This window comes from Podarcis liolepis (genome assembly GCF_965112155.1).
Source record: "Podarcis liolepis genome assembly, chromosome: 15".
Taxonomy (NCBI): domain Eukaryota; kingdom Metazoa; phylum Chordata; class Lepidosauria; order Squamata; family Lacertidae; genus Podarcis; species Podarcis liolepis.
In genome coordinates this window covers 4,212,788-4,227,691 of record NC_139566.1, presented here as the reverse complement: position 1 = coordinate 4,227,691, position 14,904 = coordinate 4,212,788, and the positions used below count along the sequence as shown (strand labels likewise).

The 14,904-nt window shown below is 46.9% G+C and overlaps 2 protein-coding genes across 3 annotated transcripts in view; both read left to right on the top strand.

The window, feature by feature from the left end:
* Positions 1-14,904, top strand: part of HORMAD1 (HORMA domain containing 1) — a 578,262-nt gene that overhangs the window by 95,001 nt on the left and 468,357 nt on the right. The gene's annotated exons all lie outside the window — the stretch shown is intronic.
* SEMA6C (semaphorin 6C) overlaps positions 1-14,904 on the top strand; it is a 129,034-nt gene that overhangs the window by 67,207 nt on the left and 46,923 nt on the right. For both annotated transcript variants that reach the window (XM_083477011.1, XM_083477012.1), the window contains exons 2-9: positions 6,648-6,826; positions 7,391-7,505; positions 9,231-9,288; positions 9,581-9,637; positions 9,999-10,100; positions 11,002-11,092; positions 13,307-13,429; positions 13,892-13,980. In XM_083477011.1, coding sequence (XP_083333137.1) covers positions 6,727-6,826; positions 7,391-7,505; positions 9,231-9,288; positions 9,581-9,637; positions 9,999-10,100; positions 11,002-11,092; positions 13,307-13,429; positions 13,892-13,980 — 735 coding nt within the window. In that variant the 5' untranslated portion in view covers positions 6,648-6,726. The remainder of the gene's footprint in view (positions 1-6,647; positions 6,827-7,390; positions 7,506-9,230; positions 9,289-9,580; positions 9,638-9,998; positions 10,101-11,001; positions 11,093-13,306; positions 13,430-13,891; positions 13,981-14,904) is intronic.

Below are 14,904 nucleotides of genomic sequence, written 5' to 3'. Positions count from 1 at the left end.
CCGGCCCGTCGATGGTCCAGGAATCAGCATGTTTTTACATGAGTAAAATGTGTCTTTTCATTTAAAATGCATCTCTGGGTTATTTGTGGGGCATAAGAATTCGTTCATCCCCCCCCCCATATAGTCCATATAGGTTTTAGGGTTGGCCGCCGTACGATGTGGCAGTAACCATGATGCTCAGGCTTGGTTAGGATTCCAAATGAAGATAGACTGCTTTTGAATTAGGAGGCTCTATTTCCAAAGTTTTCACCACGACTAGGCTGCCTGTCAGCATGCTTTTCGCTATTTTTTTAAAATGTTTTTATCATTGATGCTTCGCAATATGTTTCTAATGTTGTACACCGCCTTGGGATCTTTTGATAAAGGGCAACACATCATTTGAAATTATTATTGTTATTAGTCAGCATTATTGTTATTAGTCAGCATTCTTAAGGAAACTGTAAGATTCTGAAGGAAATCAGCCCTGAGTGCTCACTGGAAGGACAGATCCTGAAGCTGAGGCTCCAAGACTTTGGCCACCTCATGAGAAGAGAAGACTCCCTGGGAAAGACCCTGATGTTGGGAAAGATGGAGGGCACAAGGAGAAGGGGGTGACAGAGGACGAGAGGGTGGGACAGTGTTCTCGAAGATACCAGCATGAGTTTGACCAGACTGCAGGAGGCAGTGGAAGACAGGAGTTCCTGGCGTGCTCTGGTCCAGGGGGTCACGAAGAGGCGGACACGACTAAACAACAACAACATTACAGTTTCAACTTTTCACTCTGTTATGACGTAGTATAAGGCTGCATACGCACCTTACATTCAAAGCACAAAGACTCCTGGGAACTATAGTATGTTAAGGATGCTTGGAACTGTAGCTGTGGGAGGGGCAAACTACAGTTCCCAGATTCCTTAGAAGAAGGGCTGTGCTTTACGGTGTGTATATGCAGCCTAACTTGCAGCACACAAACCCATCTTTTATTTTTTTAAAAGGGGCTATTCTAGGCGCTGTTTAGACAATACCTCCCCATATTGCAGAGAAGCAGGATTAAATCTCGTCGTCCCATCCTGCCGGCAAGGCACGCATCCCGTTTTCTCTCTGTGCAACTTTTTCCCTGCAGTAATTGGAGGAACATCTGGGCCTCTGTCTCACGCACACAGAGAGAGAGACTGCGCTCCCCAAGGAAGCGAAACTACGCCAGGTAGACGTCGAGAAAGGAGACAGACAGTTCCCGCAAGAGTTTCCTCTCACGTCACCAGACTGCTGTGGCCGATTCTTCTGTGACTTTGGGGATCCAGAGAGACAGGGGCATGTGGGGAAAGGGGGGGGGCTGGTTAAGCAGGGCTGGAGGTTTAAAGACTGTCTCAAGGCAAATCTAAAAAAATGTAGTATTTTGTGGCGAGTTCCCGCCCCAACCCCAGTGGAAATAATGACACATGACACAATTACAGTGGTACCTCAGGTTACATACGCTTCAGGTTACATACGCTTCAGGTTACAGACTCCGCTAACCCAGAAATAGTGCTTCAGGTTAAGAACTTTGCTTCAGGATGAGAACAGAAATCGTGCTCTGGCGGCGCAGCAGCAGCAGGAGGCCCCATTAGCTAAAGTGGGGCTTCATGTTAAGAACAGACCTCCGGAACGAATTAAGTACTTAACCCGAGGTACCACTGTATTAAGGTTAATGGGCTAAATAAGACCGCAACTTTATTGGTTAAAGGTGATGAGCAGTATTGGCTTAGGCATTGGTCCTAACCGACTACAGTGGTACCTCGGGATGCGAACGGGATCCGTTCCACAGCCCCGTTCACATCCAGAACGGAATGCAAGATGCGACTGCATGTGCACAGGTCATGTTTTCCTGCTACTGCGCATGCGGATGACGTCATTTTGAGCATTTGCGCATGAACAAGCGGCGAAACCCAGAAGTAACACGCTCCGTTACTTCCGGGTTGCCGCAGAACGCAACTCGAACGAGCTCAACCCGAAGCGCATTAAACTTAAGTATGACTGTATATCCGACTTCAGCCAGTCCGCTTGAAGTCCAGGAAGGGTTAACCACAAGTAGGGGGAGTCCTGCTGATGCACATCAACTAGGAACTCCCCCGGGGTCACCGATAGGGGGCATGTCTTAGGCCCTCACCTCCCTAGGCTTCGGACAGGGCCACGCCCCCCAGACTGCCCTTCAATATGCGGGGCAGGTGATGGCGCTACCTCCCCTCTTCCATCTACAGAACTATACCAATGCCTAGCCAGGGGATGACGCGGCCGGGAATCCCCCCAATCGCGCAGGGGCTGGGCTCCAGCCACCGCGCACGTGGAGGGGGCGTGAAACCCGCAACCCCACCTCCTCCGTAGGGCAGAAGTGGCTTAAACACTGACAACTGGGAAACACTGGCCTGCGAGCGCTCCAGTTGGAGAACAGCCTTGACCAAAGGTGTCATGGGCTTTGAAGACACTCGAACTCAGGACGCAAGGGAGAAATGTCCTAAGAGGAAGGCACGCTTGGCAAATCCACACCGGGATCAACTCCCACCCGGAAACCAGTGTCCCCACTGTGGAAGGATGTGTGGATCCAGAATTGACCTCCACAGTCACTTACGGACTCATTGTTAAAACCGTGTTTGTGGAAGACAATCTTAATCGGCTACGAGGGATCGCCGAAGAAGAAGAAGAAGAAGAGCTGGAAAGTAGAGAGAGAGAAAGAGAGAGAGAAAGGCCTTAAGAGGCAACTCCTTTTAAAATTCTGAATGACCGTATTTTTCTGTCTATAAGACACACCCATGTATAAGAGCGGCCCTTATTTTTGGGTACTCGGGTTTAAGAAAATCTTAAATACACTATCCATGTATAAGACGGCCCCTAATTTTTGACATTTATTTTTTAGAGGGGGGGGGAACTAGACTTATACACAGAAAAATATGGTAATTTGTTCTCGACTGCTCTTCATCAGGGCTGGTGCAGAAAGTCTCTGCCCTCAAGGAGCTTACAGCGTAGAACTGGGCAGCTAAGAAAAGATGAGGCTAGATGGCTTGAAATGGATAGCCTAAGAGTCCTACTCTGAGTGGAACCTTTTCGGATGAAGTCTTAACAGTTTGGCACCAGTAAGAAACTTTGTCCGATCCTGTGAATTTCAGCCTGCGCTGTAATAAATCCTAGATAATTCTGTGCTTCTCGCTCTGCTGGTATCGAACCCAGTGAACTGAATATTTAGCTGATGCTTTTCCTTCGTTTCATTATAGGTTTGTCCGGAAAGTGAAATCCCCATGTAGGAAATTTGATTTGATTTTTATAGTCATTGCTGCTGGTTTTATTGCGGGTTTTACACAATTCTGTTACTTTGATTTGTTGATTTCCACTTCGACTTTTTAAAATAATTATCTTATGGTCTGCAAACCTCTCAGAGAGGCGCAGGCTATCAAGCAGCCTGTAATTGCTGTAATAATCACTGCTTCATAAAAGCTAACCAATTATTAAGCGCTTGGAGAGGGAAGCAAAAAGAGTTTAAATGCTAGACGTGCCCATTATTACTCTGTGCTAGGAGCTGTACAGAAACAGCGCTCCATAAATACGATAAATGTGCTGATTTGTTATAATGGAGCTGGGAGCTACAAGTAACGAGAGCTTCATAAATACTATAAATGCTAATTATTTAGCACAAGGCCTGTATGTAATAAGAACTTCGTCCATGCCACAGTTGCCAATTATTTAGTACTGGGAGCTGCGGAGAATAAGAGCTTGTTTGTTTTCTCTGCCGATGGCCTGTGCATTGTAGTCTTTACAAAAAAAGATGAGCGATAACTTGGGAGAGGAATTATACTCTGAAAAACTGATGGCTGTATTATTATTATTATTATTATTATTATTATTATTATTATTATTTATTACATACCCTCCAACATTTCTCCAATGAAAATAGGAACATCGTATTCTCCAACAACAACAATTTTATTATTAATTTTATTATTTATACCCTGCCCCCCAAAAGCTGGTCAAACTCATGCTGGTAGCCTCGAGAACACTGTCCCACCATCTCGTCCTCCGTCGTCCCCTTCTCCTTGCGCCCTCCATCTTTCCCAACATCAGGGTCTTTTCCAGGGAGTCTTCTCTTCTCATGAGGTGGCCAAAGTATTGGAGCCTCAGCTTCAGGATCTGTCCTTCCAGTGAGCACTCAGGGCTGATTTCCTTCAGAATGGAGAGGTTTGATCTTCTTGCAGTCCCTGGGACTCTCCAGAGTCTCCTCCAGCACCAGAATTCAAAAGCATCAATTCTTCGGTGATCAGCCTTCTTCATGGTCCAGCTCTCACTTCCATACATCACTACTGGGAAAACCAAAGCATAGCATAATAGCAATAGGGAATGCTAATTTACACCTGTTGCTTATGTGTTGGAGGTTCTGATTTGCAATTGCCTTGTTTGTTTAAGGAAATAACTATTTATATACATACAATGTATATAAGAAAAGTTGAGGGAACTTAAAAGAGAGAGACGCTACGAGCCTTAATTGATCCTTGCTGGATTCCAGCCTGCCCCACACAATCTGACCTCTAGGGCTCTGGGATGATGTCCCCATTTCCCCAAAATATTTTTTTTGCGGGGGGTGGGGGGTGGAGCTTGTTTCCATCCGATCTGTGGAAGGGGATTTCCACTGCAACCCGATCCAGGACGCCAGCTGTCCTACGCCGATTCGTGGCCACGCATTCAGAAATAGACTAATTGTACACACTGTAAATTCGCTAAACGATCGGGGCACCCCACGACTTAGATATTTATAGCGTTTGGTTCTGTGAGCGTTGAGGCTCTCTTAGCAGACGCTGCACCCGCCTTCCTTTCCGGGTACGCAGGAAAATTTTAGGGGGCTTGATTGCAGCCGCAGCTGCCCCCCAAAATCTGTGGGTTCACCCTCCCTGCCCCCCAAAAGCTGTTTCAGTTTTTCAGCTCTGTTCCAGCAAGTGTGTTGGGTTCATCTGAGCATGCACAGAGTTCATTTACCTTCCCACAGCTTGACTGCAGTTGGAGAGGAATGGGCCGATATATCAATGTCTGAACTTATTTTATCCAATCGTTGCCACCTAATTTCTGACGTTTGGGCTGTTCCTCCTATTAGCTAAGTTTTAATTTATATACAGCGGTGCCCCGCAAGACGAATGCCTCACAAGACGGAAAACTCGCTAGACGAAAGAGTTTTCCGTTTTGGAGGTGCTTCGCAAAACGAATTTCCTATGGGCTTGCTTAGCAAGACGACAATGTCTTGCGAGTTCCTGCTGGTTTTTTTCCCTTTCCTTTTTCTAAGCCGCTAAGCCGCTTATCAGCTGATCTGATCAGCAGATAAGCCGCTAATAGCACTAATAGCACTAATCCGCTAATCCGTCAATGGGCTTGCTTTGCAAGACGAAAAAACCGCTAGACGAAGAGAATCACAGAACGAATTCTTTTTGTCTTGCGAGGCACCACTGTATATTTATATATATTTTTAACTGTATTGTATTGTTAACTGTATTGCCCCTGTTATACCTAATTGCAAATTCAAATGTATCCCTATCATGTTTTATGACTTCCTTGATATTGTATGTGGGCTGGAACTGGTCTCTGACCAAAATAATAAAATTCATTCATTCATTCCACCTATTAGCAATCATACATCACTTTGGGAAAGTGTTTTTTTTTTAATCCTCATGAAAATATATCTGCAAATCTCTCCTAATATGCACATGTCTGCATGAATTTTTGCCTGACATACTCGCCTTTTGTTTTATTTTTTGCTGGGAATCCAGTTTTATTGAAATTTCCCATGATAAAATAAAAAGAACGGACGAATCTAAAAAGTCTAATAACAAGAGAGAAATTAGAAGAAAAGAAAGGAGATAGGAAACTCTCTCGCTGCTATATCTCTCCCCCCCCAAATTTTTTATTAAAAATTTCTTGGTTTACAAAAGTACGTGAAATGTGTTTAAAAAAATGTGTAAATATGCAAAAAAAAAAGTGTTTTGTGTTTTAAAAAATGCACTAAAACTTTAGAAAAAGAAGTATCTCCACTAAATTTGGTGCGGGGACCATTTGGGCTGAAGACCAGTCTACCCTGCAGCTGTTTTTAAAAATGCAAATAGCAGTCGTTCCTCCGAAATAGGGAAATAATAGATGTTTTTTTAAAAAACCAACCACATTTCAAAGCTACAAAAAAATCTGTTGAATTTGGTGTGGGAACTATTGGTGAAATTTGGGGTGGGAGGATGCAATGGTTTATGTTTTTAAGTATAGAGAACTCATTCCCCCAAAATAAATGGGGAGGGGTTTTTTTTTTAAAAAGAAAACAGATTTTGGAACCCTCTCCTTTCTCCTCCTGTGATGGAACTTCTATTTGGGGACTTCCCTGGCTTTTTTCTGGCCAGTTTGGATAGTTAGCCTTGGTGAAGCCTTGACATTTTCATCCCCCAAAAAGTTTTTGATTTGAGTTTCCATTTAAATGAGGTTTTATTTTAATGTTTTAATGTTGTGCTTTAATCTTGTTTGTAAGTTGTATTGGTTTTTATATCGGGTGTTAGCCGCCCTGAGCCCGGTCTTGGCTGGGGAGGGCGAGGTATAAATAAAATGTATTATTATTATTATTATTATTATTATTATTATTATTATTATTATTATTAACCCTCCTCTTTCCTGCTCTCTTCCAGGGCCTGCCAAAGGGAAGCATGTTTCGTTCCTAGGACCCGCCTCCCTCGCTTCTCCTCTCCTCCCGGGAAAGTTCTGAGAATGATCCTTCCCTTCCTCCAGCCTGCCCTTTTATTCTTCCTGGCGTCTGCGACTTCCTTCCCTAAGGATTTGACTCCGCTCAGCACCATCGGCAGGGCAGGTGAGTCTGCAGCCTGCTTTCAAACTATTTGCATGGTGAAACCAGGGCAGGCAGGTATTCAACAGGTATCGCTTCCCCCATCCTCCCTTGACCAGAGGGAATGGAGGATGGGAAAACAATTGGTCCTGTTTGAAGGTGCATCTCCTAAGGAAGGAAGAAGGAAGCAGTCTTTCTAACAGGTGGACAGGTATTCAACAGGTATCGCTTCCCCCATCCTCCCTTGACCAGAGGGAATGGAGGATGGGAAAACAATTGGCTCTGTTTGAAGGTGCATCTCCTAAGGAAGGTAGCAGTCTTTCTAACAGGTGGGCAGGTGTTCAACAGGTGTTGCTTCGCCCATCCTCCCTTGACCAGATGGATTGGGGGGGGGGGATGATCAGCTCTGTTTGAAGGTGTGTCTCCTAAGGAAGGTAGCAGTCTTTCTAACAGGTGGGCAGGTGTTCAACAGGTGTTGCTTCCCCCATCCTCCCTCGACTGGAGAGAATGGAGGAAAAAGGGGAGAATTGGCCCCGAAGAAGGCCTTTTCTTTTCTAATAGGGCATTCTTTCTCTCCTCACCCGCCAGGAACATCCCAGTATCCTGTTTTCCGTGGCCTCGCAGGGGACAATGACACTGCCCAGCTAGGCCTGGATTTCCAGAGTATGCTGAGACTCAACCAAACCCTTTTCATTGCCGCGCGGTAAGTGATGGGGCAGGGAAGGTGGTGTTAGCGGCCATTTTTTGTGTGTTTCTTTTATTATTTTATTTTATTCATTTTTCATTCATTACATACATCTCAAATTCTTAACGTCTACTATATATTCCTCCCTCCCTCCCCTCCAAGACTTGTGTTTCTGGTTTGTTTCTATTCTCACCCACTTTGCTATCTCTCAACAGAAAAAGTCATTAATCACATAACATCAAACCTTAAAAACGTACAAATAAAATCATCATCATCATTTATTATTTATACCCCGCCCATCTGGCTGAGTTTCCCCAGCCACTCTGGGCGGCTACCAATCAGTGTTAAAAACAGTACAGCGTTACATATTAAAAACTTCCCTGAAACTTAAGGGCTGCCTTAAGATGTCTTCTGAATGTCAGGTAATTATTTATCTCTTTGACATCTGATGGGAGGGCGTTCCACAGGGCGGGCGCCACTACCGAGAAGGCCCTCTGTCTGGTTCCCTGTAGCTTTGCTTCTCGCAATGAGGGAACCGCCAGAAGGCCCTCGGCGCTGGACCTCAGCGTCCGGGCTTCCCACAAGATTCACGCGAAGCCTCCGCAGGGCAGTGGGGAGCCTTTGTCCCGCTGCCCTACGGAGGCTTCGCGGGGGCCATCCAAAAGCCAGAATAGCTAGAGGGAGTGCTGTGCAGCGCTCCCTCTAGCTGGTCTAGCTTTGCGCGAAGCCTCCCCCGGGGACTGGGAACCTTCATCCCCGTGTCCTGCGGAGACTTTTGGGATAGCCTGTGAAGCCTCCGGAGGGCAGCAGTGAAGGGGGAAGGAATGGGTTTCTGTGCAGTCAGTCTGAAACGGGACCCAAAATCCTCATTTTTCCTCCTCCAAAGGAGCATTTCTAAAATGCATTAACTTGAGCTCTTGAGTCAATGTATAAACAGAAAGCCAGCTGTATAAACAAGTGCTCAAAGCCCTCTCCTTTATCAGTCCGTGACGGCAATGGATGGCCTTGCCAGTTCCGAGTGGAGCAGGGATGGCACATCTGGGTCTTATTTTACACACTGACGCACAGACCTTGTCAGGTCTGACAAGAGACCCGGAAACGGCGCCAGGAGCGCTCTTAGAGTTGGTGACCTCCTGCCCCAAGATAAGAGTATAGGAACAGGAACAACCTTTTATGGTCAAGAGTATCGGAACAGGAATATCTGTTTATGGGCATGGATGTCAACTTACGTGTATAAGCTGACGTGGTTGAATTCCTGGGGAAGGGGGGAAAGGGTGCCTGGAGGATATATATACTGCATGAAATTTCTCATTTCTTTGGACTTGCTGTGAACTGACCACGCAAGTGCCTTCTGCTATCCGGAGAGCAGAATAAACTCTTTCTCTGAATCAACCTCGGTGTCATTTGACTTCCTTCCTCCCTCCCGGGAGCAACACTCACCCTACCAATCAGTATAATAAGGCTACCCCGCTGCCCTCCGGAGGCTTGGCGCAGCTAAGCACGAAGCTAGAACAGCGAGACGGAGCACTGCGCAACGCTCCCTCTCCCTGTTCAGGCTTAGCCGCGCACCCTGCATTCGCTCCATAAGACGCACACACATTTTCCCTTACTTTTTAGGAGGGAAAAAGTGCGTCTTATACAGCGAAAAATACGGTGTATTCCTCAGCAGTGCTTTAGTTGCACAAGTGAGGAAATTATTTATCTCTTTCTCTTTTCTCTCCCTACCTCCCTGCCGGCCATCAGAGACCACGTCTATGCCTTTGATCTCCGACGAGCCAAAGACGACTTCTCTCCAAAGAGGGTGAGTTGGGTTTTTTTAACCCAATGGCTTAAGACCTGGTTGTGTTACCTAGAACCCTCCATTTTTGCTATGAGGAACCTAGACCACATTCTCTGTGGGATCTGTTGTGTGTTGCCTAGTACTGCTCTTTCACTGAGAAGAGCATACTACCTAGAAAGAATTCTGCTAAATGTCTGCAACGTTGAAAACCAGTCTCTTGCTTGTTCTAGATCATGTATCACCTAGAACACTATTTCACCACCCTCTAACCATTGCCCTGTTCTGATTTCTCTTTCCTCCACTGCACCCTCAGCACCTCACATGGAAGACGCAAGACATGGAAAATTGTGCGATGAGAGGAAAGCTCCGGGTAAGAAGCGTGAGGGTCTCGGTTCTAGGATCTGTATTGGTTTCTGCGTCCTGATTATCCTCGGGACCGACAGCGGCATTTGCCTGTGTGAGGTGGGAAAGCTCAGTGGGTAGAGCATGAGATGCTTTATCTCATGGTTGTGGGTTCGAGCCCCACATGGTGTGAAAGAAATCTGCACTGAAGGGGGTTGGACTAGATGATCCTACTATTCTATTATTTTATTTACTTATTTATTAAATATACCCGCAGGTCTCAGGGCAGTTACAACATAAAATCACAACATCAAAATAAAAAAAATTTCTAAGTCTTCCCCCAACTCTGGGGCAAGTTCCTGACCTTTCTCGCTCTGCCCCGATTCCAGAATGAATGTTACAACTACATCAAAGTCTTGGTTCAGAAGAACGAAGAAACCCTCTTGGCCTGTGGGACAAACGCCTTCAACCCCATGTGCCGGACCTACAAGGTATGGAGCTGGTTTGGGACCAGTTGATGGGTTGGTCGGGAACCGTAACCCCATGGGGGCCAAATGCGGCCACCTGTCTCTGCTCCAAAGAACTCTCCTTAGCCACGCCTCTAGCCACGCCCCTGTCCCCAAGCCACGCCCCTCCACTGACCTTGAGTCACACCCTCCAAGAGTGTTTTTGACCAGCTGAATAATATCTGATAATGCCTCTTGCTTTTCTGAATGGAGAAGGGAATATGAGAGGGTGACAAAGGTAGCCCGTATTTTATTTTATTGTTTTGTTTTGCTTTTAAATTTAATTTAATTATTTTTGTTTTGTTTTGTTTTTTAATGTAATGTAATTGTTTTATTGTTTTGTTTTTAAATTTATTTAATTATTATTGTTTTGTTTCTTTTTTATTTTATTTTATTTTATTTGTTTTTGTTTTTTTTAATTATTTTATTTTATTTCACTGTCAAGGGGTTATTTAACCTCCTTCTTAATAAACCACCTGAAGGCAGCTGACGCGTAAAATTACTAAAAGCGGCAACAACAAATAGGTTTAAGACAAGATTGAAACCCTACCTGCCGTACAACAGGGAGATCTGCCTTTCCGAAATTTACGGCGGTGAAATTTGCAAGTGCATTTGCACGTGCGGAATTTGCATGTGTTGCCCCTCCCCCCTTTGGCCCCGCCTACCTCTGGCATGCGGCCCTCAGCAGTCATTGCGGCCCTTGCGCTGAGGAAGATCCCTCACCCACAAAGGGAGACACCTTCCTGTCACAAATCGGGTGGTTACTTGGCAGCGACACGAAGCATGCTGGGACCTTGTGGAACCGAGCGTGTGGGGATCTTTCTTGGGTTTGGGGCTTATGGTGTCCGCCTTTGTCTAAACTCACCCCAATTTCCGTGGCGCCCAGATCAGCAACTTGGAGCAGGAAGGGGAGGAGCTGAACGGACAAGCGCGGTGTCCCTTTGACGCAAAGCAGAACAACGTGGCGCTTTTCGCAGGTACGTCTTTGAAACTTGTCTGGTGCATTTCCGGGTGTGCGTTTTTGTACCTGGACTAGTAAAGGGACCCCTGACCATTAGGTCCAGTCGTGGCCGACTCTGGGGTTGTGGCGCTCATCTTGCTTTATTGGCTGAGGGAGCCGGCGTACAGCTTCCGGGTCATGTGGCCAGCAAGACTAAGCTGCTTCTGGCGAACCAGAGCAGCGCATGGAAATGCCATTTACCTTCCCGCCGAAGTGGTACCTATTTATCTACTCGCACTGGCGTGCTTTCGAACTGCTAGGTTGGCAGGAGCAGGGACCGAGCAACAGGAGCTCACCCCGTGGCAGGGATTCGAACCGTCGACCTTCTGATCAGCAAGCACTAGGCTCTGTGGTTTAACCCACAGCGCCACCCGCGTCCCACCTGGATTATTGCTTGACTCCAACAATGCGCCTCCAGCTTCGAACCAGTGTGGTGTCGTGGTTAGAGTGTACAGTGGACGCTCAGGTTGTGAACGTGATCCGTGCGGGATGCACGTTCGCAACCCGCAGCGTTCGCAACCCACGTCCGCGCACGCGCGGGTTGCGATTCAGCGCTTTTGTGCATGAGGAAAGCACGATTTTGCGCTTCTGTGCATGTGCGACAGCTGAAACCCGGAAGTAACCCGTTCCGGTACTTCTGGGTTTCGGCGGTCCGTAACCTGAAAAAACGCAACCTGAAGCATCTGTAACCTGAGGTATGACTGTATATGACAAGGACGCAGGGGAGAGCAGGGTTCGAATCATGAAGCTCAATGTGGTGACCTACACCGCAGGGTTGTTGTGAGGGTGAAGAGGACAGAGAGAGAACCATGTGCGCCATTTTGAGCTCCTTGGAGAAAAAGGTGGGTGGAATATTTAAGAGTTCATCCTTGGGATCGTAGCCTTGCCTGAAAGATGCTGAGTGAGTTATGGTTTCCCCCCTAAATCAGGCAGGGAACCTCCAGCCCACCGGCTAAATTTGACCCGCCGGACTTCCACATCTGGCTAGTGAGGGGCCCTGGGAAACATTGTGCAAAGATCTCTGCAAATTTCTACGGAAGGAAAAGGATGTATAAGAAATATGTAACTGTGCGGTATAAAGTAATGGATGGATAAAGAACAGTGAGATTAAGTGGAAGTCATTTTTAGTTTTCTTCTCTATGAGTTTTATAATTGCTTTCAGTACCAGGAGTATATACAATGACAGTTATATTAATCTTGTTGTATCTTATAGTGTGGTGGTTTTTTTTATTCTTCTGTTATTTGTTTGTTTGTTTGTTTACTTGTTTGTCCATCTGTTTTTTCATAAATGTATTTATTTTAAATCAATAATATTTTTTTTTTAAAAAAAGGAAAAAGATGCTCCATTTGAATACAAGCTGCTTTTTCTGCGAAGGGGGAAAACGCTGCATTTTTAGCGACCTCTTTTTGTGCTTTGACAGGTGTCAATCACCTGGCACATTGTTCTGACGGCAGGTGGCAGACAGGGGTCGTGGTCCCACCTACCCGTCAAAGTTGGTCCGTGGTGGGGTGTGGGGTAAAATATCTGGCCTGGCAGGCCAAAAAGATTCCCTAAATGCAAGATTCTAGTCCTCACGGTTTGGAATAAAAGTCTCCTCCCCACCCTGAAAAAAAACATTACATTGACATGATGTTCAAGCATCTCAAGGTGGCGAATGGTAATGGACCATCCGAACGAAAGCTCTCTCTATGCTGCAACACTCGGTTGCAGCTCCCGCTTGGTCCCATGCTTGTGATGTTGCGTGCCTTTGAACGCCTTTGCTGAAGTTCCCACTTCTGTTTTGATATTATGAAAGAAGTTACAGTGGTGCCTCGCAAGACGAAATTAATCCGTTCCGCGAGTCTCTTCGTCTTGCGGTTTTTTCGTCTTGCGAAGCACGGCTATTAGCGACTTAGTGGCTATTAGTGGCTTAACGGCTTAGCGGCTTTAAGAAAAAAGAAACAAACTCGCAGGAACTCGCAAGACGTTTCGTCTTGCGAAGCAAGCCCATAGGGAAATTCGTCTTGCGGAACGACTCAAAAAGCGGAAAACTCTTTCGTCTTGCGAGTTTTTCGTCTTGCGAGGCATTCGTCTTGCGAGGTACCACTGTAATAACAGCAGTTAATAACTCGAGGTTTTGGCACAGTTGAATGCAGCCTCATGGGGAATTTGGGGGTGTGACCCCCTCCCTCTTTTTCCTCTCCTTCGCAGAAGGAAATCTCTATTCCGCCACGGTGGCAGACTTCCAGGCCAGCGACACCGTCATCTACCGAAGTCTGGGCGAGAGGAGTCCGGTGCTGAGGACCGTCAAATATGACTCCAAGTGGCTGAGAGGTGAGGGGGTGTGTGCAGCGGGAACTGTTGATGGCGGAGTGTGACCAACAGATGCGATTCGCGAGTCCTCTTTTTCCGCCATGTTCCGGAGACGGCGAAAGGGGGAGCGAGTTCGGGTGACGGGGAAGAGCTCGATTCGGTTCGCCAACGGAACGGGAACCGACCCAACTTACGCTTTCCGAAGCAGTCCGCCAACCGGAAGGCCAAAAACCCCAAATTTTGCAGTGCAGTTCTCCGGCAGAAATGCGTCTGTGAGGGGAACGTGCGCCGCTAAGTGCATATGCGGGGAGATGGCACGGTGGAGGGGGAAATGAACAAAGTCTCCTGTGGGAAGAATGGGGGTAACTGCTCAATTTCTGCTCCCTTTCCTTGATAAATGAAATGGCGTCGGGCGGGACGGCCAGGCGCTGCTGAGAAACCGCCAGGCGCCCGCGTTTTAAAAAACAACTTCTCTCCCTCCAGAACCACATTTCCTGCATGCTCTCGAGTATGGCAATTACGTCTATTTCTTCTTCCGGGAGATCTCCATGGAATACACCACCTTGGGACGGGTGAGTATTCAAGATGGCGGACAGCGTGCATGAGTTTTCTGGGGTATCCAAGATGGCGGACAGTGCGCATGAGTTTTCTAGTGTATCCAAGATGGCGGACAGCGTGCATGAGTTTTCTGGGGTATCCAAGATGGCGGACAGTGCGCATGAGTTTTCTAGTGTATCCAAGATGGCCGACAGTGCGCATGAGTTTTCTGGGGTATCCAAGATGGTGGACAGTGCGCATGAGTTTTCTGGGATATCCAAGATGGCGGACAGTGTGCATGAGTTTTCTAGGGTATCCAAGATGGCCGACAGTGCGCATCAGTTTTCTGGGGTATCCAAGATGGCCGACAGTGCGCATCAGTTTTCTAGGGTATCCAAGATGGCGGACAGTGCGCATCAGTTTTCTGGGGTATCCAAGATGGTGGACAGTGCGCATGAGTTTTCTGGGGTATCCAAGATGGCGGACAGTGCGCATGAGTTTTCTGGAATATCCAAGATGGCGGACAGTGCGCATGAGTTTTCTGGGGTATCCAAGATGGCCGACAGTGCGCATGAGTTTTCTGGGGTATCCAAGATGGTGGACAGTGCACATCAGTTTTCTGGGGTATCCAAGATGGCCGACAGTGCGCATGAGTTTTCTAGGGTATCCAAGATGGCCGACAGTGCGCATGAGTTTTCTGGGATATCCAAGATTGCGGACAGTGCGCATGAGTTTTCTAGGGTATCCAAGATGGCGGACAGTGCGCATCAGTTTTCTGGGGTATCCAAGATGGCGGACAGTGCGCATGAGTTTTCTAGGGTATCCAAGATGGCCGACAGTGCGCATGCGTTTTCTGGGGTATCCAAGATGGCGGACAGTGCTCATGAGTTTTCTAGGGTATCCAAGATGGTGGACAGTGCGCATCAGTTTTCTGGGATATCCAAGATGGCGGACAGTGT